The 24,871-nt window shown below is 38.1% G+C and overlaps 1 protein-coding gene across 3 annotated transcripts in view; it reads left to right on the top strand.

Annotated features, from left to right (window-relative positions):
- Positions 1-22,258: 22,258 nt before the first annotated feature.
- The window catches only part of WDR19 (WD repeat domain 19), a 113,948-nt gene continuing 111,335 nt past the window's right edge, over positions 22,259-24,871 (top strand). For 2 of the 3 annotated variants that reach the window (XM_006931161.4, XM_003985437.5), the window contains exons 1-2: positions 22,259-22,389; positions 24,698-24,789. In XM_006931161.4, the coding sequence (XP_006931223.1) occupies positions 22,384-22,389; positions 24,698-24,789 (98 nt within the window). In that variant the 5' untranslated portion in view covers positions 22,259-22,383. Of the gene's footprint in view, positions 22,470-24,697; positions 24,790-24,871 lie in introns of all 3 variants that reach the window. The other variant, XM_019829627.3, reaches the window with a different exon arrangement.

Below are 24,871 nucleotides of genomic sequence, written 5' to 3'. Positions count from 1 at the left end.
TAATTTTATTTAGTCTTCTATATTGTTCACAATGATTGCCATTAGAATAATCATGTTACATGTTTGAGCATTCACAAAAAATTGTAAAACCTACAAGTGATTAGTTAAGAGAACCAAAATTTCAACATCCATGACTGCATGATGGTGACAAGTTCTTTAACCACAATAGGACAATGACTTAATTAATATTAAACATTTTAATAGTCATTATTTTGAAATTATTCTCCCTTGTTGATAATAAAAATTATTCAGCTCAATTTTTCTTTGTCTTATCCGGTAGAAATTTTAGATTATGGACTTGCTAATATTACATCAAACTATAAAAAATTATGCTGATTCATAGTCCTGGGTTGTCCACTGATACTATATAGTTAATGCTATTTAGCACATTGCCATTTTTTTTCAATTACATTATGCTTTAAGATGAGCTAAAGGTATTTTTGTGCCTAATTAATCTGCGTACTTATAATAAATAACCTGTGACTATAGAATCTCGGGGAGCCAAGTAGAACCATTCAATGAAGGCCCATGATCAAATATGGTAAGTACTACTGGAGTGAGGAAAATGTTTAAAATTAAAATTTTACCTGTGGTAAAACTTTGCAACGTTCCACAAATGAGTACCTCTTTTGAAGACCAAAGATAGAGAAAAATGGCCAACTCAAGATTACACTTCAGCTTTCTACATCCAAAGACTATAAAGGCAGAGAAACTACAGATTGAAGGTCAACAAACTAGAGCCCACAGGGCAAATCTGTCTGCTGTTTGTTTGTGTAAGTGAAGTTTTACTAGAACACAGATGTGCCTATTTGATTACATATTGCCTATGGCTGCTTTTGTGCTACAACAGCAAAGTTGAGTAGTTGTGACAAAAACCGTATCTTTTCCTTGACATTTGCAGAAAAAAAAATTGCCAACCTGTGCGGAGGACCATTCTTCCATCACCTAAGAGATAAGGCCTCAGAGAAGGTTTGATATAAGGAACTACGTACTATAGCGCAGGGTTGGCTGATTATCACGGTCTGGGATTTGACTCTGCCCTACCTGCAAACTAGTAAATTAACCTGTTATTGTTTCACACGTGCTGGCAGAAGACACTAAAGTCCTAGGGCAGAGACAACTAGATGACTCCAAGTACACAAACTAGTGTGACTCTCAGAGTTTGGGACAATTCTGCTGGCCCCCAAATCCCACAGGAGCTGGTGGGGAATCTGCTGAGTTTCAGAAATCCATTGCTTTTATTTGTTTGTTTATTTTTGAGAGAGAGAGCTCAAGCGGGGGAGGGGCAGAAGGAGAGAGAGACTATTAAGCAGGCTCCAGGCCCAGCATGGAGCCTGACTCAGGGCTGGATTTCACAAATTGTGAGATCATGACCTGAGCTGAAATCGAGAGCCGGTTGCTTAACCAACTGAGCCACCCAGACGCCCCTCCACTGCTTTTATAGCAAATGGTAGGCAACACTGCTCTTTGTCCTCAAGGTTTCATACTACACACAGCCCTGAGAAAAGGCCCAGGTTAACAGTAGTGAATAGGGACGCTCAGGCACTGCAGCAGATTGCTGTCCCCTTCCTCTTGTGATGTCTCCAGCATTTCACGTTGTGCCAGCTGGAAAGGAAGAAAAAGGCCCATGTCTGTTTTCACAGAGCAGGTAATGAAGATTGGATATGAGTAGCCAAAAATTAAAAATTGGCACATATGACTATCAGTGAAACCAGGCACATTGAATGGAGATAGAGTCTGAAAATATAGAATAAAAGGAAGAGGGTGATTCAATTCATTTTAACAAATCTGTGTGTGTGTGTGTGTGTGTGTGTGTGTGTGATCCTACTGTGTGCTAAGAACCAAAACACATGGTCCCTCACACTTTAGTGACCATAAGGAGCTCATAAGCTGGCGGGACACAGACAACTAACCATAACTATGTCCCCGACAACCCATCACATCCACGATTCCCTTTAATACAAAAGGAGAAAAAGGAGGGAAACATTCTAGTAGAAAAGAAGTGTATTGACAGATAATTCCAGTACAAGAAGATAGGTAGCAAATGGGATAAATTATGAACATTAGACGAATTCAGAGGAAGAAGTGTGATACCTAAAATAAGAAAATGAGAGTTCCTTCAATGGTTGGTGCACCTCAAATAAAATACATACATATCAAACAGATTACGGGCAAGTAAACATTTTCAGAAATTAGTTCAATTTAGTTTAGTAAACATTTGTTAAATATCTACAAGGTACAAGTTACAGAAGGAAATAATTTTATGAACTGCCTGACATACCTTTATAATATTTTTTCTTACATTTTTTGGTTGCCTACTTACTGATCACCTCTTCATATGGCAACAATTTTCTCATATTTTCTATAGAAAGTATAGAAAGGTAGAAAGGTAATGCACTTTCCTCTAACACAATTGATCATAATTTGTTCTTTTATTATTTATACTTCACAAAACCTCTTTCAGCTTCACAATTCATCAGTCATGCCATGTAAACCTTTAGGATTGGGGAAGATTTACATCATGCTTCTTTCTTTCTTTTTCTTTTGAACGTTTATTTATTTTGAGAGGTGGGGAGGGGCAGAGAGAGAAGGAGAGAGAGAATCCCAAGCAGGCGCTGCACTGTAAGAGCAGAGCAGAGCCCAGTGCAGGGCTTGATCTCATGACCACGAGAACATGACCTGAGCCAAAATCAGGAGTCAGACACTTCACCAACTGAGCCACCCAGGTGCCCTTCAAGTTTCTTTCTTGTATGAGCTATTTCTCCTCTACTTTCCCATACTTCTATGCTTTCCCTACTTTTGGACATATTTCTGTCATGATCCCACCACATGCCCTGCACCTTCATGTCCTGACCTAAGCCAGAACAGCTGCAAAACTTAAATATACGTGAAAGCAGGGAGCTTAAAACTGACCACTTGTTTTGGCGATGAGCAGTTTGCATGAAGTAGAAGCAGCTGTGTCTTAGTAAATGTTTAACATCGAATCTCTATAGTGGGGAAAAAAAAAAAAAACAACCTCTGATTTGTAGCATTTGCCAATATCAGTGGTGAAAATACTCCCACCAGGCAACGATTTCGAGCTACCAACATGACGTCACTAAATACAAAGTTGGGAAGAGATGGGTACAAGCAGGTCTCAGGCGCCAGTGTTGGGGGCACCAGCACACCATTGAGGAGAGGGTCTAAGAGCCAGACTGCACCAGGTTGCATAGATAATGGAAAAGTGTGTGACTTGTTTCCCAGAGAAAAATGAGGAATCTAAGTGAGATCTGATGGGACCGTAATTTCATTGATACACATCCCAAAAAGAATAACTTATTCTTATTTTTTAAAGCATCTGGAAAGAAATTTAATTTTTCCCTCTTACATCGAGCCATGGATGTTGTCAACAAAGCAAACAAAAAACAATTGGTCTGCTGAAAATTGTTTCTTCTTTCCTTCAAGACATACAGCAGGGTTCTCATAGTTGCAGAAACATGCTGGTTTAGATCATTTCTCTCACAATTCCAAAGAGTGTTTTCCATCCCACCTCTCATACCAGCCAAACTGAGTTCATGCCTGCCTGCATCAGAAAGTGGTTGATCTCAGGCTACTGGCCCATGTTCCTGGGCACAAGAAAGCAACTCTGCATGACTTAAAGCTGTGTGGCTAACCTAATTAAACCACAAACAAAAGATTTGAAGGCAATTTGCAAAAATATCAAAATATCCAATAAATATATGCAAAGGTGCTCAACATTGTTAGTCATTAGATAATGCAAGTTAAAACTATGGCATAGCATTCATGGTACAACACACTACAATAAATAACAATTTTAATTTTTTTAATCAAAAAAATTTTTTTAATTTATTTATTTTTGAGAGATAGAGTACAAGCAGGAGAGGGGCAGAGAGAGAGGGAGACACAGAATCCAAAGCAGGCTTCAGGGTCTGAGCTGTCAGCACAGAGCCTGATGCGGGGCTTGAACCCACAAACCTCGAGATCATGACCTGAGCCGAAGTCAGACACTTAACCGACTGAGCCACCCGGGCACTCCTAGAATAAATAAAATTTTAAAAGATTGGTCATACTGTGGGTTGGTGAGGACAGAGCAGTTAATTCTACATTGTCGGTGGAAGTCTAATACAACCACTTTGTAACAATGTTTGTCAGGACCTACTAATCCTAAATACAAAATCTACCCTACATGCCTACAATTCCACTCCAAAATATATACTAAACACATATAAGTGCTTATTTCTATCAAAATACATGAACAAGAATATTCATGGCAGTTTAATGTGCCCCACACTAGAAATGAATGTCCTGAATGTCCTAAATGTCCTAAAACAAAATGGATAAAGTGGTTTAGTGATACAATGAACTATTTACTTACCAGTAAAAAAGAACCAGCTACTAATCCACACAACATGGGTGTAGCACTCAGTGAAAGAAACAGAACACAAACATCTACATGCTGTATGCTTCTGAATGTTTCTACTTGAGTGAAATTCAAAAAGGGGTAACACTAATCCATGGCGATAGAGCTCAGAATGGTTAACTTTGAAGACGGAATGACTATAAGTGGACACGAGGTTATCTTTTGAGGTGACGGGATGTTTGACGTCTTGATCTGGTAATGGTTAGGTGTATAAACATGAAAAAAAGGAAAATTAAAAGTGGTGCACCGGGGTGCCTTTGGCTCAGTCAGTTAAGCGTCGGACTTTGGCTCAGGTCGTGATCTTAAGGTTCATGGGTTCAGGCCCTGCATAGGGCTCTGTGCTGACAGCTCAGAGCCTGGAGCTTGCTTCAGCTTCTGTGTTCTCCCTCTCTCTATCCCTCCCCCACTTGTGCTCTCTCTCTCTCTCTTTCTCTCAAAAGTAGTAAACAGAAAAAAATTTTAAAGCATTTTCCTTCCCTAATAATGCAATTTAAAGCCATTAGGTGGAACATGGCAAGGATAGTATGTGCAGTAGTGTTGAGGGAAGACACGGTGGCCCAGTGTGGGGCACCGGAGCCTGAGCAGGGTGAGGGGGGTAACCACACAGCGGGGCAGCCTGGCACAAACGGTCAGAGCCTGAGGAGGGTAAGGGAAATACCCACGCCAGAGTTCAGCCTGGCATCGCAAAGTCAGAGGCTGAGCAGAGTGAAAAAGGTGTCTGTGAGGGACAACCTGGAAAAGGGGAGTTAGAGCCCACCAGGGAGGGGCGGGTGTCTGGAGACAGAGAGAGTGGGGGCAGGGATTGGAGAGTGGGTGCCTACAAAGGTGTGATACTGTGATTTATAAGAAACATCCATTCTTTTGTCTTCCTTCCAGTTTCTGGCACAGAGCTAAGTGATAAGAGCAACAAAGGTGTCTTTTGTTATGTTAATGACGTGACTTTAGGAAAGCACCTGAGGGGGGGGGGGGTTGCAGGAGGGAGAGGGGAGGGACTGGTTGCTGGGGGAACCAACCAGGTCATTAGCTGGTTGGAGCTTTCAGTCCCACCCCCTGACCTAGATTGAATTCAGTCACCAGCGGCTAATGATTTAATCAATCGTGCCTAAGAAACAAAGCTTTCCCTAAAAACCCCAAAAAGAACGGAGTTTGGAGAGTTTCTGAGTTGGTGAGTCTGTGGGGAAATGAGGAAATTGACAGCCAGGAGAGGGCATAGAAGCTCTGCACCTTTAAGGTAAGCTGCCCTACCCTGGGCATCATTTCCACCCGGCTCTTCCTGAGTTATATGTATATATATATTTTAAGCTTATTTATTTTGAGAGAGAGAGCATGTGCATGCACACAAGTCAGGGAGGGGCAGAATGAGAGGAGAGAGAGAATCCTAAGCAGGCTCTGTGCTGTCAGCATGAAGCCCAACTCTGGGCTCAATCTCCGGAGCTGCGAGATCATGACCCAAGCCAAAATCAAGAGTCGGACACTTAACCGCCTGAGCCACCCAGGCACCCCCTGAGTTATATCCTTTTATAACAAACTGGTAAGTAAAATGTTTCTGTGAGCTGTTCTAGCAAATTAATCGAGCCCAAGGAGGGGGTATTGGAAACTCCAATCTACAGCTAATTGGTCAGAAGCACAGATAACAACCTGGGCTTATGACTGCTGTCTGAATTAGGGAGATGGGGGCGGCAGTCTTGTGGGACTGAGCCTTTAACCTGTGGGATCTGACATTATCTCCTTGGAATTGAGTTGAATTGTAGGATACTCAGCTGGTATTGGACAATTACTTGGTGGTGTGGGAAAAACCCACAGACATTGGGATTGGCCCCAGCATGGTTAAAGGGTATTAATCGAATTAGTAATTATATTAAGGATAATGAAACACAAGTTTCTCACTGTTGGAGAAGGGAGTTATAAATACAGAAAGGGTAAAAACTAGAATGAATCCTGATAGTGAATCAGGATTGGATGCGTCAGTGTGAACTCACAGTTCAAGGAAGGAAGGAAGGAAGGAAGGGAAGAAGACATATAAGACAAATATTCCCTAGCTCGCTCTCTTTACAGAGAGAGTCTGGAAATAGCAGTGATCACACCTTGTGCCCAGATCTTGGCTTCTAAATACCATCTTCTACTAAAAGGAATGAAAGATTCTTGGAGAATGCCCGGTTCCAGACCTAGGGCAAGAAAAATACAAGGCAAAACTAAAACACCTTATTGTGCCAGTAGACAAGGTTGTGCTCAAAGAATGTTGGGGGCATGGCAAAGGGCATGGAAGGCAGCTTGGAGGGGCTTCCACTGACTAAACTGGGGTCTATGTAAAATAAATGGCAATAATAAACTATAACCCTTTGAATAAAATACAAACACGTACAGACATTTAAAAAAACAAAAACTGGAAGCTTGATGAGGAACAAGACATTTAATAGTTTTAAAGTATCTCCCTCCAAAACATTGTTACAGAGGACAATGAATAACTTTAAATTGAGAAGCCTGGCAGACACCATTTTAATCAAGAAACCAAAGCGATTATTATCAGTAATGGGACAAATGAAAATCTTATGCCACGTGAGAGGATGGAATGAAAAGAACACAGCATCACTTCTGTGATATTCCTGCCAAAGATGTATAACTTGAACCTAATCAGGGGAAAATATCAGACAAGCTAAACTGAGGGTCATTCTGCAAAATAACTAGCCTGGAATTTTCAAACGTGTTGAGGGTTGAAAGTTAAGGAAAGATTGAGCAGCTGTATCAGATTGAAGACTAAAGAAACAGGACAACTAAATGCAGTGCATGATCCTGGACTGAATTCTTTCACTATAAAAGAGACATTATAGAGACAGTTGTCAAATGTGAATGGTTCTGTGCATTGGGTGATAGTAATGTTTCCCTGTGAAGCTTCCTGATTTTTTATGATTGTGTTGTGGTTTTGCACAGAAGTGTGTTTGTAGGAAAAACAGAGTATTCTGAGATGATGGACCATCGTGCTGGCCAATGTGCTCCGAAAAAGTTGTTTCTGTGACTCTCCGATTGTTTCAAAAATAACAATAATTATTTTAAAAAAATAATTAAAATAAATGATAAAAATTTTTTAAAACATTTTTTTAATTAAAAAAAATTTTTTATTTAAAAAAATAATTAAAATAAATGATAAAAATTAAAAAAAATTTTTTTAATGTTTATTTATTTTTGAGAGAAACACAGAGTGCAAGTCGGGGAGGAGCAGAGACAGAGGGAGACAAAGAATCTGAAGCAGGCTCCAGGCTCTGAGTTGTCAGCACAGAGCCCTATGCGGGGCTCGAACTCATGAACCTCAACATCATGACCTAAGCCAAAGTTGGACGCTTAACTGACTGAGCCACACAGGTGCCCCTGAAATTTGATAAAAAAATTTTTTAAAGGCTCATTTTTCAGCTTGTTCTCTGTGTTCTAGGCCTCCTCCTTCCAGTTTTCCACAAAGTAAATTTCCTGCCTTCCTCAGATGCATAGGAAACATTAGCAGAATTGCAAATCATCTGAAAATAATTGATTGTTGAAAACTGCACATCTGATCCCAGATTTGCCAATGAAAGCTTCTCTGCATATAATTCCATCAATATGAGATAGAGTTTATGAAAATGGCCTTATTTGCGATACAGTAAATGAAGCATACAAAATTTGGTTTTCTATTCCTTTTAAGAAGTTCTTAGGAGAAAATTGATCCCCTTTCCTGTGGAAGAGATAAGAGAAAGTGAATGAAGGCATGGAAGGAAATGCTGAAATCTCTGTAAATTAACATTTTTGTAAGTATAAGGTGATATTTACATTGAAATATCTTGCTAGTGATGAGCCAAGGGAAAAGCTTATTTAGAGGGAAAAGCTCATTTTTCAGATAGTTGTGATTTTTCAAGGCAAAGAAATAGTAAAAAGGAGACAGTAATAAAAAGGCACAGAAAAATTTTTAAGTTTAAACTTAAAGAAAAATCAAGAGATCCAGGAACAGATTAATTTATGCTGAATATTTCTCTAGCCTGTCATCTACCTTGTCCCATTCCGAGTATGCCAATATCCCTGATCTAATATACTAAATACTCCATCTCCTTCCTTCTTTCTTCTTTTTTCTTTAATGTTTATTTTTTGAGAGAGAGAGAGAGAGAGAGAGAGAGAGAGAGCGCATGTGTGCACGCGAGCGCCTGGGAGCGCACGTGTGGGGGGAGGGGCAGAGAGAGAGGGAGACACAGAAACACAGAATCCCAAGGAGGCTCCAGGCTCTGAGCCATCAGCAGAGTTTGAGCTTGGGGCTCAAACTCATGAAACATGAGATCATGACCTGAGCCCAAGCTGGATGCTTAACCGACTGAGCCACCCAAGTGCCCCTTCTCCTTCCTTATTTTTTAAGAGGGTATTGAAGCTAGCAGTGGCCATAGTTTGATTACAAGAAGATTTATAATACCGAACCATGAAGGATCCCTTCTTATTTAGAAGTCAGTGGGCAAATAGAAACTATTGTTGTCTTCTTCAATAAATCTTTCTTTGAAAATATTGTTTTCATGCTTCCTTTAACCAAAGTACCTTACAAAAAATTATTTTTATCCCTGAGCCACTGACAACCATCACTGCTGTTGTGTTATGTTCATGTGCTGTAAGACCACAACTCACACGGGATCAACTGCTTTCAGCAACACCTGATTCATTACAGAGGAAGTAGAAAAAAAAATGTCCAAGTCACAAAACTTAAAATACAATTAATCCAGGGGTGCCTGGGTGGCTCAGTCGGTTGGGTGTCTGACTTCAGCTTAGGTCATGATCTCACAGTTTGTGGGTTTGAGCCCTGCTTCGGGCTCTGTGCTGACAGCTCAGAGCCTGGAGCCTGCTTCAGATTCCGTGTCTCCCTCTTTCTCTGCCCCTCCCCCGCTGGTGCTGTCTGTCTCTCTCTCTCAAAAATAAAAAAAAATTTTTTAAATACAATTAATCCAAGAGCTATTATTTTAAGAAAGAATTTCCTTTCTCTTCTCCCTTAAAAACTTCATTTGGGAAATTCATTATCTCTGAAAGTGAATATTTTCCCCTCCTAAAAGGATATGCATGTTTTGGAAAATATTTGGCAGTTCCTTTCAAAACTAAAAATAGACTTACCATACTATGTAGCAGTGGCATTCTTAGGTATTTATCCCAGAGAAATGAAGAGTGATTTTCACACAGGAACTTGCATATGAATGTTCATCGGACTTTTTTCCTAATAGCCCCAAACTGGAAACCACCCAAATATCCTGCATTTGGTGAATGGTTAAACAAACTAAGAGACATCCACACCATGGAATACTACTCAGCAAAAAAACAAAACAAACAAACAAAAAAGGAACAAGCTATTGGTACATGCAACAACATGGATGAACCTCCTAAAGGAAATCGTGCTGAGTGAAAAAAGGTAGAGCCAAAGGGTTACATGCCACATGGCTCCATTCATTTAAGATTCAAGAAGTAACACAATTATAGAGATGAAGAACAGATGAGTGGTTCTCAGTGGTTAGAGATGGTGGAGGAGGGGGTGAATGTGGCTCTAAGGGAATATCGCAAGAGAGTCTTGGGATAGTACAGTCGAATATCTTGATTGCAGTGGGCTTTCAATCTACACACACACACACGCACACACATGCACACACACACACGAGTGCCTGTGTAACTGGTGAAATCTGAATAAACTGTGGATCGTACCAATACCAACTTTTTGGCATTGATATTGCATCATAGTTGTGTAAGATGTGGGAGGCTGGGGGAAGAATACGTGGGAATTCCCTGCACATTTCTTTGCGCTCTCCTATAAATCTAGAATTATTTCAAAGTCAAAAGTAAAAGATGCTATGTACAAAAATTAAATCTTTACATTTAATGTGATTTTGTTGAAAATACAAAGACTAGCAGGGAAGCAGGGGAAGGAATTGCCAGTCATTAGATAGGTATGGCAATTCACTTTCTATGAATTGCCATGGCAATGTGGCAACATTTCCTACAAATAGAATATTTTTACACATTAACTGGGAAGGGCAAAAAGTGTTCTATATTCAGGACTGAACTTAGGGTTTGAGAGACCTAACATAACCCGAGTATGTTAAGGACTTGACTCCGTGTTATACCTACTGTCCTCCTGAGGATAGAAAGAACCTAAGGGCGGGTGTTAGGTCCCTGACCACTTCTGCCCTAAGTGTGTGATCTGTATGTTTATCACCAAATCTTGCACTTTGACGGTTAACATTACTTACCCGCCATTTTCACTCTTTCAGAAGGTTATTTCTCAAACAGTAACTTTTTCCTAGATTTCAAATATATCCCTTTGCTTGGCATTTTTAAATATCATAAGAGCATCTTTATATCTTTTCTAAGAAAAATTCACATTTCTGGTGTGTTTTCAAAAAAAAAAAACACCTTAAAATCTGCAGTTACTTAAGACAATATTTATGTCTCTCAACCCTATTGCTCTGGTTTTTCCTGTTCTCTCCTTATTTTCCTTAATTTTCTCCTCTCTCTTTGGCATGCTTCTTCTCTATCCTTTTAGAGAAAACAGTATCTTTAATCATTTACCCTTTGAGGATAGGGCCAGAAGTTTTGAAATCACTAACACTAATTATTAGGACAAGGAATACCCTTTGGTCCCTGCATACTCCTCATTAAAGACCTACACACTCAGGTGTAAAGAAATTCAAATATCCAGATACAGCATATTCCTAGGTATACATAGATTATGGTAAGGAACAACTTCTACCTAAGGATATTTTTGAGACAAGCAAAACACCTGGATCACATGATTAATTCGATTCATTAATTGTTTTTATGACAAGCTTTAACCTAATTTTCCAAAAAGCTAGTTTTATCAGGAAAGCCACATTCAATGTGAAGATCTAATGTTTGTGCATAGCTTTTATCTAATTGAGGCAAAATTCATATAACACGAAATTAACTATTTTAAAGTGAACAATTTAGTAGCATTTAGTACATTCATAATGTTGTGCAACCACCACTTCTGTCTAGTTCTAAAATATTTTCGTAAGCCCAAAAGGAAACCCCAGCCATCAAGACTTACCCCCTATTCCCTTTTCTCCCAGCTCCTGGCAACCACCAACTGAAATCTATCTGTGTAGATTTATCTATTTGGATATTCCAAACAAAATCATATGACCTGTGACTATGTCAGGCTTCCATCACTTAACATATTTTCAAGATTTACCCATGTTGTAGCATGAAATCTATCAAAACTTCGTTCCTTTTTTATGGCTGAATAATATTCCACTGTATGGTTGTACTGCAATTTGTTTATTCATTTAGAACCTTGGTTTATTTCCACCTTTTGGCTAACATGTATAGTGATGCTCTGAACATATGTGTACACGCATTTGTTGGAGTTCCAGTTTTCAATTCTTTGGAGTACATACCTAGGAGTGAAATTGCTGGGTCATGTAGTAATTCTATGTTTAACTTTCTGAGGACCCATCAAACTGGTTTCCAAAGTGACAGAGTCCTTTTACATTTCTGAGCATAGGTTTAAGAGAAAAAGCTATTTGCCTTCAGAAACAAAACCGGATTTCCATCTGCTTCCTTGCATTTGGCACAGTTTAGAATAAATCAGTGGTTCTCAATTCTGGCTGTATATCACAAAGAGTTTAAAAAAAAAAAAAAAAGGAAAGGAAAGCATGCAAGAAAGCTCCATCCAGGCTCCATCTCTAGAAATTCTGTTTCAATAAATCTGGGTTGAGCCTGAGCCACACCAAGTGACCCCCAGGTAATTCTAATGGCAGCCAAGATTGAGAACTACTTTTCTAAATGAATTCTGGGGAAGTAATGCAGAAATTTTCCCTTGGAGAATAGGAATCATTTGTCATGGACTCAGAACTAACTTTAATTTTTTTTTAACTTTAATTTCTTCATTTCCTTGGCTATTTGATTCATAGCCATGTATCTGTACCTAGAATCATGCTTAGGAAAGAACTGGACAAAAATAACTGCCTTAATATGGAATATCCAATTTTATTTTAAGCTTACAATTAATCATTTTTAATAGCAGTTAATTTTAAATGGCATTAATATTTTTAGCTACTGATATTAGTTAGGAAACCAAAGGGAAATATGTTCAACTTAGGATCCCCAATCAGATACTATTTTTGAATACGCTATCTTTCCCTAGTGTGCTTAACTAGACTTCCTTTCTCCATAATAGTGGCAGGAAATTATTTCTTCAAATGGCCATTTCAAAGACCAGAAGTCTAAAAGATAAGTTGGAGACAAAAATATAAGATGATCAAACAATACTGGAATTTACTGGAAATGTAATGTGTAATAAAGAACTCTATATATTTATTTTTAAAACCTGAATTCTACCTAAATCTCCTATTCCTTTATCTGTATTTAGTATAAATGTCATTATTTCCCATTCCCAATCCCATATTCTCTCTCTCTTCATCTTGGAAACTCTCCCTTCTCTTTGTCTCTCTCTTTCTCTCTATGGAAAAACATTTTTCTGATATTATAGCAAATTATGTTCATTTTAGTTCCGTATCCTGTTGACAAGTTTCCTGCGATCTTTCCCAGTTTTTACAGCAGATTCTGAAAATACTACTTTTTCATAATGCCATGCTTTTCCAAATAAATTAGAGGTTTCTGAAGACTGCTATAATAATAGCTATTTATTTATACTTAAATAAGCAATCAATTTAAAATTGTATAGCTGAAACAAAAATAGCTCTGTGCATTCTAGAATTACCCCTCTCACAGACTGTATAATGGCTTGACTAACTCTTCCATGAATCTCTCCTGAATAAGTGGACATCAGATCCTTTCCCAGAGGGACAGGCTTAATCAAGTTTCCGACTCTTAAATTTTAGAATGGGAAGCTGGATTTCCCTTCTTTCCCAAATATTCTTTTATAAGAGATTTTGCATTCAGGAAAGGACTCAAGCATTTGCAAAGGATACAAATATTTCCAGAAGACTACAACAAAAATATTTTTATTCATTTTCAAGTTCCATTGTAGATATGAAAAATGAAGCTAATAATTATTGCTGCAATAGCCAATCATACTACATGCATAAATGTATCAAATTAACATGTACACCTTAAATCTACACAATGTTATATGTCAAATATATTTCGATAAAAAAAGTGAAGCTAAGGAAGTTACATACATTATCCAAGTTACTAAGTGGTTATTACTGGGTTCAAATTGCCTGGTCTGCATCTTCCACTGTCCTTCATTACCTCTCAATATCCCTTCTCCTCCCTACTGAAACCCTACCTATTCTGTCAGCCTAATGAGAAAAACAAGAATAACAAAAAAATAGAAAACCAGGCATTAATTAGGATCCCTGTTTCATAAAAAATAATACCAAATGCGTCTTGCAACTTAAAAATAATAAATTGAAATCTTTCCGAAGGCATGTACTAGGAAAAGTATTGTAGCTTTGCAAACTTAATCAGCATAAAAAAGAATACAGGCTGTTTGAGTCTAACATGACAAAAAGTGAAGGAGACTTAGTAAACGATCTGGAGATCAGTGGCCTTGAAGAGCAATCCACAGATGGGCATAATCAGCATCACCTGGGAAGATGTTAGAAATGCAAATTTTCTTTTTTTTTTTAAATTTTTTTAAAAAAAGAAATGCAAATTCTCCAGATGCACCCTAGACCTACTAAATCAGAGACTCTGGGGGTGGGGCCAAGCAATCTATTTCACCTCCCTCCCTCCCCCTCCCGCCAAGTGATTCTGAATTATCACACTGAATTTATCAGATACACACTAAAGTTACAGAACCAGTGATCTAAATGATTCAGACTCAAAAGCAGCAGAAGAGAGTTGAAGAATTGACGTAACCTGGCATGGAGAAACTAAAACTCCACTTATTAGGATTGTATGCTTTTCTATTTTCAGTACTGAGCAGCCTAATAGGTGTGGTATATTTTTTACCTGACCTAAGTAAATGTGTTAAATACACACACTTACCATAATTATAAATGCATAGTAAATAGGTATACGTAGTGGCAAAACCCAGAAGGAAATACACAAAAAAATAAATGTTGATAGTGGGATTCTATGTGGTTTTTTTCTCTTTTTAACTAATTTAATTTTATCTCAAATCAAATGAGGGTAGGTATTGTTATCCCCATTTTAAACTTCAGAGCACACATTCAGAGGAGGTAATTTGCCCAAGGTTAAAACACTAGGGCTGCCTGGCTGGCTCAGTTGGTGGACCATGCAACTCTTGATCTCCAGGATGTGAGTTCAAGCTCCATTTTACGTATAGAGATTACTGGAGAATAAAATCTTAAAAAAACAAAAAGACACACAAAAAAACTAGTAAATGTCATGAACTGTGTTTAAAGTGGGAATTTATGGCCATGTCCAATTTGCTATTTTACAGAATGCAGTCCTTAAAAGAGTCATATCATTTTATAATTGAAAAACATTTAAATATATAAACACATATTAGGAAGCAATACACAAAAATTAAAATTTTGAAATATCCAAATGTGTTTAATATTCATATTTAAAGTTAAATATGCAATGACCATTACCAACTTTGTTACATTACTAAGTTATTGCAATGTTAGAAAAATTATGTTCACAAGCCTGCAAATGTTCTCAGCCAATTTATTGAAAACATACCAAAACTGAACACAGAGTTAAGTAATTTTCACCAAACTTGAGATAAAAGTGAATATTAAAAATGAAAAACTTGGGGCGAGGGTGGGGGCAGCTAGGTGATTCAACTGGTTGAGTGACTGACTTCTGCTCAGGTCATGATCTCACGGCTCCTGGATTCAAGCCCCATATCGGGCTCTGTGCTGAGAGCTTGGAGCCTGGAGTCTGCTTCAGATTCTGTGTGTCTCTCTCTTTCTGCCCCTCCCCCACTTGTTCTCTCTCTCTCTCTCTCTCTCTCTCTCTCTCTCTCCCCCCCCCAAAAAAAATAAGCATTAAAAAAAAAAACTAAAAAAACAAAACAAAACTGAGGCACCTGGGTGGCTCAGTTTGTTGAACATCCAATGCTTCATCTCAGCTCAGGTCATGATCCCAAGGTCGTGGGATTGAGCCCCGTGTTGGGCTAGTTGCTGAGCGTGGAGCCTGCTTAAGATTCTCTCTCTCTCTCTCTCTCTCTCTCTCTCTCTCTCTCTCTCTCTCTCTCTCTCTGCCCCTCTCTCCCTCTCTGCCCCTCTCTCCCTGCTCATGTGCTCTCTCTCTAAAAAAGAAAAAAAAAAAGAAAAGCTAAGATAACATTACAGTTTTATAATACGGTGGAGAAAAGATATATGGGTACACTATATCATGAAGTGCTAGCATTCTTAAAAGGTTTGAAGTAAGGTCCTTTGGCTGGACTAAGAATAGTTGAATGGGCAATATTAATCATAATAAAAATAGAATGAGTAAAGTCAGTGAAACTAAGAGAAGTATGCAAGTTACCAAGATCTTGTATGTGGGGGGAGAAGACCCCTCCCCAAAAAAGAAAGACAAAATAAGGAGATTAATACAGAATATCTGCATTCTTGCCAACACCGGAATGGTGAGCCAAGCGCATATAGCAGCAGTTTGATCAAAATTGAATGGTTTTTTTTTTTTTTTCCTGAAACTGAATTGAGTAACTGTAAGTTGCCCTGGCCAGAAGACTCCTTTATAATAAAAGTACATGTGGTATAGTAACCTCAACACTAAGTGGATGTCTGGAGAAGAGTTTGGGCCAGGTCTAGTGTAAAAGAAGATTCCCATTTGATACCATATGCAAAAATAAATACTATATATTAAAGACTTAAATGTAAAAAATTAGAATTAAAAAAATCATTCAAGAAAATCTATAAGCAAGGGAAAACTTCAAAACCAAGGCTAGAACCAAGTAGCTGTTTTTAAAATACTTCTTAACCATACAAGATTATGCAAAAGATCCCTTACAAATTGACAAAAAAAGACAACCCCACAAAATTAGTGAATATTGTCAAATAATGTGCAGAAGAGCACAGATGACCAACGGAAAAGTGAACTCATTACCCCCAGAGAAATACAAATTAAAGTGACAGTGAATATCATGTAAAATGGTATCTCATTGTAGTTTTCATTTACATTTTCCTGATGACTAATGATGTTGAGCAACTTTGCATGGGTTTATTAGCCACTCATGTGTCTTTGGAGAAACATCTGTTCAAATTATTTGCCCATTTTTAATGAAGTTATGTTTTTATCATTGATTTGTAAGATTTCTTTACATATTTTAAGTACAAGTCTCTTATCAAATATATGATCTGCAAATATTTTCTCCCAGTCTGTGGGTTGTCTTTTCACTTTCATGGTGGTGTCCTTTCAGGAACAAAAGTTTTGGTTTCTATGAAGTCCACAATTTTTTTTTTCTTTTGTCATTTGTGGTTTTGGTGTCATATCAAAGAAACAATTGCTTAAACCCAAGCAATGAATTCCTGTGTTTTCTTCTACGAATATTATAGTTTTAACTATTGCATTTATGTCTTTTATCATTTAATTTTTGTGTATTCTGTGAGGTAGGGATCCAATTTTATTTTTTGCATGGATATCCAGTTGTCCCAACACCATTTGTTGAATTTAATTCTTTCCCCCGTTTAATTATCTTGACAACTTTGTTGAAAACCAGTTGGCCACAGACGCATGATTTTATTTCCAGTCTCTCGATTCTATTCCATTATCTATATAACTATCTTTATGCTAATACACTGTTTTGGTTTTGTAACTTTGCAGTAAGTTTTAATTTTTTTTTTAATCTTTATTTACTTTTGAGAGAGAGAAACAGAGTGAGATCAGGGGAGGAACAGAGATAGAGGGAGACATAAAATCCGAAGCAGACTCCAGGCTCCAGGCTGTCAGCACAGAGCCTGACGCAGGGCTCGAACCCATGAACCGTGAGATCATGACACCAGCCGAAGTCAGATGCTCAACCAACTGAGCCACCCAGGCTCCCCTGCAGTAAGTTTTAAAATAGAAAAATATGAGCCCTCCAAATTTGTTCTTCTTTTTCAAGATTATTTTGCATATTCTGGGGCCCTTGAAATTCCTTATGAATTTTGGGATCACCTTGTCAATTCACCTCAAAAAAGATAACTGGGATTTTAATAGAGATTTTATTGAATCTATACATTAATTTGGGGAGTATTGCCATCTTAAGAATACTAAGTCTCTGATCCATGAATGTGGTATGTATTCACATTTATTTTCTTCTTTAAGCAGATTTTGTAGTTTCTAGTGTACAAATCTTGTACTTTTGTTAAATTTATGTATTTTATTTTAATGCTATTATACATAGATTTTTAAAAATGTTCACTTTTGGATTGTTCATTTCTCATATAGAAAAATGCAATTGAGGAGCGCCTGGGTGGCTCAGTTGGTTAAGCGTCTGACTTTGGCTTAGGTCATGATCTCGCGGTCTGTGGGTTCAAGCCCCGCGTCGGGCTCTGTGCTGACAGCTCAGAGCCTGGAGCCTGTTTCAGATTCTGTGTCTCCCTCTTTCTCTGACCCTCCCCTGTTCATGCTCTCTCTCTCTCTCTGTCTCAAAAATAAATAAATGTTTAAAAAAAATAAAAAATAAATAAAAATGCGATTGACTTTTTGTGTGTTGATCTTGTATCCTGCAAACTTGTTCAACTCATTTATTAGTTTATTATAATGATTTTTGTGTATTCCTTGGAATTTTCTATGTACAAGGTAATGACATCTGCACAGTTTTACTTCTTCCTCTCCAATCTAGATGGTCTGTATTTCCTTTTCTTCAATAACTCCCCTGGCTAGAACCTTCAATAACTCCCCTGGCTAGAACAATGGTAAGTACAAGTGGCAAGAGTGGATATCCCTTTTTTCCCCCTAAGCTTAGGGAGAAGGCATTCAGTCTTTAACCATTAAATACAATAGTAGTTATATGATTTTTTTATATAGATGACCTTTCTCAGTTTGAGGAAATTACTTTACATTCCTACTTTATTGAGTATTTTTATCATGAATGAATGTTGAGTTTTAAGGGTTTGGGATTTTGTCAAGTATTTTTCTGTCTATTAATGTGATCATGCATTTTTGTCCTTTATTATGTTAAGATTGCATGTTACAGAAATTTATTTTCAGATATTGACTTATGCTTGCATTTATTGGATAAATTTCACTTGGTTGTGATGTACATTCTTTTTTTAATATATTGCTGGATTTAATTTGCTGGTCACTTTCATTTTTGAAAGATCTATTTTCTGAGTACAGAATTCTGTATGGACAGCTTTTTTCTTTCAGTCCTTTAGTATGTTGCTCCACTCTCTTCTGACTTGCAGGATGTCCAACAAGAAGTCTGCTCATTTTCTTATCTTTGCTTCTATGTGCATATATCTTCTTAATCTGGCTTTTTGTTTTTTATTAAAAAAAAAAAGTTTTTTAATGTTTATTTTTGAGACAAAGCATGAGTGGGGGAGGGGCAGACAGAGGGAGACACAGAATCTGAAACAGGCTCCAGGCTCTGAGCTGTCAGCACAGAGCCCTACGCAGGGCTCAAACTCAAGAACCGTGAGATCATGACCTGAGCTGAAGTCAGATGCTTAACCAACTGAGCCACCCAGGTGCACTCTTAATCTGGCTTCTTTTAAGAATTTCTTTCATCACAGGTTTTAAATAATTTTTTAGTGTTTTTTTTTTCATGTTTCTTATGCTTAGTGTTCATTGAGTTTTTGGATTGGTGGTTATCATTTTCATCAAATTTGGGGATTTTTTTCAACCTTTACTTTCTCAAATATTCTATTCTTACACCCCAGCTCCTTCTGGGACTCCAATTACACATAAATTAGGCTCTTGAAGTTTTTTCACAATTCCATGAAACTCTATACATCTCTCAGTGGTTGCCTTTGGGTTTTTTGGGGAGGTGGGGGTGCAGGAGGGCACAAGGGGATGTTTATGTTGCCATATCTTGAAGTTCACTAATCTTTGTTTTTGCTGGCATGGTTGGATCCATAAGTCACATGCCTAAACTCTTTAGCAATTCATTGTCTGTCCATACCTTTGGCCTTGTTTCCAGAAAATGCTATCTGGATAGGCTGAGAATTTTCCAAATAGCCAAGTGCTGATTCTTTTGCGTTTGGCAGTTCACTCTCAACTTATCTCCATCCTCTTATGTTTTACTATAAGCAGCAAGGAAAAACTAGGCTGTGCCTTCAAACACCTTAGTTGTAAATCTCCTTAAATATGTAAGTTTATCACTTACAAGTTCTGCTTTCCACCCAACACAATAAAATTCAGCCAAATTATCTACCACTCTATAACAAGGATCAACTTTCCTCTTGCATCCAATAACATGTTCCTTACTTCCATCTGAGACCTCACCAGAAGCATCTTGACATTCCTATTTTCAGCAACATTCTGTTATGACAATCTATGTATTCTCTAAAAACCCCAGAAACTTCCTATTTGGTTCTCCTGTCTGAGCTTTCATCAGAAGTACCTTTAATGTCCACATTTCAGCCAACAATGACTTCAAAGCAATTTAGGTTTAATACCAAGTACCTCAAAATTCTACCAGCCTCTGTTCATAAGCCATTTCTGCATTTTAAATATTTGTTACAGTAGCACACCACTTTCTGGTACCAATATCTGTATTAATTTCCTAGGGCTGCTGTAAAAAAAATACCTCAAACTGTGTGGCTTAAAACAACAGAAATTATTGTCTCACAGTTCTGGAAGCCAGAAGTCCAACTTCCTTGGCATTCTTTGGGTGCAGCTGCATCATTCAATCTCAGCCTCTGTTGTCACATGGCATTCTCCCTGTGTGTCCTCCCTCTTCTGGTAAGTACATAAGTCATATTAAATTAGGGCCATGCTAATGGCATCTTAATTATATCTGCAAATACCCTATTTCCAAATGAGTCCATATTCACAAGTACCAGGAGTTGGGACTTCAACATATCTTTCTGAGGGACACAAACTTATCAACAAAACCAAAATTTATTTTTTGAAAAGGTCAACAAAATTGACATATTTAGCTAGGAAAAATGAGAAAACACTCAAATTGCTAAAACCAGGAATCAAAGAGGAGATGTCACTATTGACCTTCCAGAAATAAAATAAAGGAATACTGTGAACAGTATGCCAACAAACTGGATAACCTAGATGAAAAGGAAAAATTCCTAGAAAGACACAAATTATCAAAACTGGCTCAAAAACAAGTAGAAAATCTGATGAGACCTATGACAAGACATGGAACTTGTAACTAAAAAACAAATTCCCATTAAAAAAAAACCAGTAAGCCTAATTACCTACCTCTAAATAAGCTGATTTCTTTCAATTCTTCATATCCTTACTCTATCACTTTACATTAACTTCCTCTTCTGAGACAAACCCAATAGTCTAATAAGTAATATCTACTTTGAATCTCTTGAAATGCCTTCCTCTGGTTTGCAGGACTCTACACTCTCTTGAGTTTAATTTTTCTGGCCTAATTGTATTTCTCCTTATGTAGACTTCTCCTAAAGGGTGGCAAAATATGCTATTCGAAAATAAGCCACTTTGACATAAGGATTATTCTGAGCCAGAAGTTACCTAAAAAAACAGCAGATGCAAGAGTATTCTAATCTTCTTCTGAAAACAGGGCATTAAAAACTCCCATGTGAAAGATACCCTCCCTATACAAGAAGCAAAATAGCATCCTTATCAAGAAGCTGAAATTGAGAGTCTATACAAATAGGCCTTATTAAAATTACTTTTCTTTAGCCTCACCACATTGTTTAATTGCTTTCTCACAGTTGCCACGCTTTGTTCAACCTAATTTAAAAGTATGTATGTAGGTGTCATCATTTCTTTGGGTCTTTCCCTTAGGATGGCTCCCATGTCAGCTAACAAATTTGTAGTGTTAATTTATCTTAATAAATTAATTTCTGTTAATCTGTTTTAGGTCAGCTTACTTCTCAGGTCTAGCTGAAAAAAACCCTAAGAGGGTAGAGGTAAAATTTTGTCTTCCCTACATTTCTCAAACCTAAAAAGTCCCATTCACTCTTTTAGATGTTGCATGGCCAATTTCTGAACTTCTGCTTCTGCTAACCTTTTTGTTTTTCAGTCACCTATTGACATCTTCATTTTAACGAATAGGTCTCGCACCTGAAAACTAAAGGGAAGCGTAAATTAAACAACACCCCCACGCCAGGAAACAGTACCCTACTTGAGAATGTAACACCCATCATTAGTTCTTTGAAATCATTTCATTTCCTGCAGGTCAATGATTCCTACCTAATAACGAAAAGAAAAGTGTGGGTTGTTCAGCACTTTCAGACATGTTGGCAAAAGAAGTACTTTCATATGCTAAATAATAACGCACAGATCTATGGTAGGGCATACTATGTGGGGAACAGCTGCCAGGTCCAAAGTCTAAAGAAGCAATTAGTGCTCATTTTCTTGCCCAATTTAGTTGTCCTATTAACGCCTTGAAAAAAACCTACTTCTCACATCCTATTTCTTCTACCCCAGAAGCCTGCCTGGAAAGGAAAAAAAGATGACACACGAGCCCATCCAAGCCCTCTTTGCGCTGACTGTGTAAGAGTATTTGCCCCAAGAGCAAATTCCCATTTTCCTTTCATCCAACATCCAGTGTTCGTTTTCTTGACTCTCGCGCCCCGAACCCGCCACCATGGGCATCTTACTAACCAGCAGACGAAGTTTACGCAGGCGCCTCTCAGGGCTCACACAACCCACCTCCCTCGAGCAAGTCCCCGGGATTCATCCAATCAGAGCTCAACCAGGAAATCAAGTAGCCGCAAGACCTGACGCGAGTCGGCCTACGTCCGCCAGAGTCACGTGATTCCAGTCCGGGCCTCCCGCCCTCCCCTGAGGAGGACCCCCACGAGGCACCGCCCTTCAGCTAGTGCTCGCTGATTGGTTACTGTTCCTGCGGTCTCCTGGGTGACGGGAAAGCGTTAGCCCTCTTGGAGGAGGCCCGCTGCGCCTGCGCATTTGCCAGATCGCGCGGCCGCTCGAGTCTTGAGATGAAGGTAAATAACTTACAAACCCCCGGGGGTGGGGGCGGGAAAACGCGACCACTGACTCTTAGCCCGCTGAGCGTCATTTTGAGGTTAGGAGCATGTGCCCTCTCCCCCGTCCTGAATGCGTTAGAGGAGGGGGGAAGAGAGCCGGTGGCCCGGGGGGAGGAAAGCTGCAGCGAAGTTGAAGGAAGGAGGGAAAGGAAAGAAAACTGGAGAGGAGGAGAAGGCGGAGAGGGAGGCCTCATTTCTGGCACCGCGAACCGAGTTGAAGTGGTGCGGGCAGAGGGAAGGCGGGCATGGCCCGAAATGAGCAGATTGGATCAGAAGAGACTAGGAACTTCACACCGCGGAAAGAGCGGTCTGCGTTTGGAGGGTTGCGGTGAAATTGACTGGATTGGGTGTCACCAGCTGCTGCTTTTCCTGCAGCTGAGCCTCTAGCAAGCCGTACTCAGCGCCTTTAAGAGTGAAAAGCTTCCGAAAGAATAATGTCAAATTGTATCGCCAGTGACTGGTCTAATGTAGAAATCACTCAGTGGCTAATGTACATTATTCACGGAAAAAACTGCACTTGCACACGCAGGTCTCCCTGGAGAGCATCATCCTCTGCACGCACCGTTCCTAGGTTTGAGCTTCTAGTGACCCCCATTCCACGTCAGTGGCTACTGCCGATTCACCTATCCACTTTACTACAGCGATAGTACAGCCCTGATCTGACAAGAAATGGATAGCTCAGTTTAAAAAGTAATTAAGTCGTAATGATTCCTCGTGGCTATTAGCGTGGAAATTGGAATTGACCGGTAATCATAACATTTCTAAAGCACTTCACAATTTATGAGTTATCAGAAGGGAGAAGATATTCCTGGTTTACAGTTGAGAATTTTGTGCTTGAGGCAATTTGAGCTACTTGTTTTAATTAAGCCCTGCAGCTAGTAAGTAAAAAGCAAAACCAAAATCTGGTTTTCTGGTTTTGAAGCTAGCACTTTTCCTGTGTACTGTATATGGAGCATGTATATATAGCTCCACTGAAGAAAAATAATCTGTAAGGTCACAGCTAGAAGAGCGCGACCATGAAGCTAATGAAATTTAAGGATGCATCGCTTGAATAAAGGGGTTATAGGTCGTGTTGTCACAAAATTGCAAAAGATGCCTTTATGCTTTTTTTTTTTCCTTCAAGGTGTTTTCCTGCTCCACAAAATGTGAATGCACCTTTGATTATAGAGGTGCACCTGTTTTCAATAGAGGTGGATTTCATCCACTTAACACACCAAATTGATTGGTGTTTAATTTTAAGCATTGGATGAGTTTTGTGTAGCCACTAGCCTTGCCAAGCCAGCTGTAGTATTTAAACTTCATATGCCTAGATATGGTCTATGATTTAACCTAATTATTTATAATTTAACCTAATATTAAAGTCTAAATTTTTTCATTCAAGCTTATGTTCTAATAGTTTTAGATCAATATTGTTTGATATAAATTTAATGTGAGCCAGTGTAATTTAAAAATTTTAGTAGCCACATTAAAATGTTTTAAAAGAAACAGGTAAGATTAATTTGAATAATATACTTTATTTTATCTACTATATCCAAAATATTGTTTCAATATGTAATCAATATAAAATATCAATGAGATAGTTCACATTTTTCATAGTCCTTGAAATGTGTATGTATTCTATATTTACAACACATCTAAATTCATACTACCTACATTTCAAGCCCTTAATAAAATTTCAAGTCCACCTGTGATTTGTGGCTTCCATATTGGATACCCCAGTTCTTGACTAAAAGAAAGGCTTCTCAGCTGATACACTGTCCACCCAATAGCAAAATTAAGCACTTAATGATGAAGTAAGTATAACTAATGGGTAAAGGAAGAAAATAATTTTGAATGAAGGATAGACATTTGTATTTTTATCACGCTTGAGATTTTTTAAATGGTAGTTTTGTTAAGTTTAAAAACTCCATGCCACTGATTATTAGCTAAATTCAAGTTTAAGTTATTTTACTCTTTAACATATAAAACATTAAAATTATAATTTTCATGAAATTAATATTCAAAACATTTAAAACCAAATTTTATAACTGCTTTCCTGTGTGTACTAAGGTCCATACTTTAACAGCCAAATTGTGGAAATTTTTTGATTGGTTGGTTGATCTGATTAGTCATTTTGTTTGTTATATTATTGACTTTTTCTGGATAAGTTCTAACAATAAGCCTTTACCATCCTGAATTCTACTGTTTTCATGATCGTGTTTTGGTGTCTTTGACCAACCCTTAATTGTATGTTTTGAAAATATAAAAATTGTGTTTGCCTTTTTAGCGTGTTTTCTCACTGATAGAAAAGACTTGGCTTGGCACAGCAATACAATTCACCTGGCAAAAAACATCAGGAAACTACCTTGCAGTAACAGGGTAAGAAATCAATGAATGCTTTAAGTAAATCATCCTGACTTCAGATGCTTGTATGCCTGTATTACCACACCATTTGTTTAGT

The sequence above is a fragment of the Felis catus genome, chromosome B1 (assembly GCF_018350175.1).
Source record: "Felis catus isolate Fca126 chromosome B1, F.catus_Fca126_mat1.0, whole genome shotgun sequence".
Lineage (NCBI taxonomy): Eukaryota > Metazoa > Chordata > Mammalia > Carnivora > Felidae > Felis > Felis catus.
The sequence above is the reverse complement of the archived record's forward strand: the minus strand, read 5'-3'. Positions and strand labels throughout refer to the sequence as shown.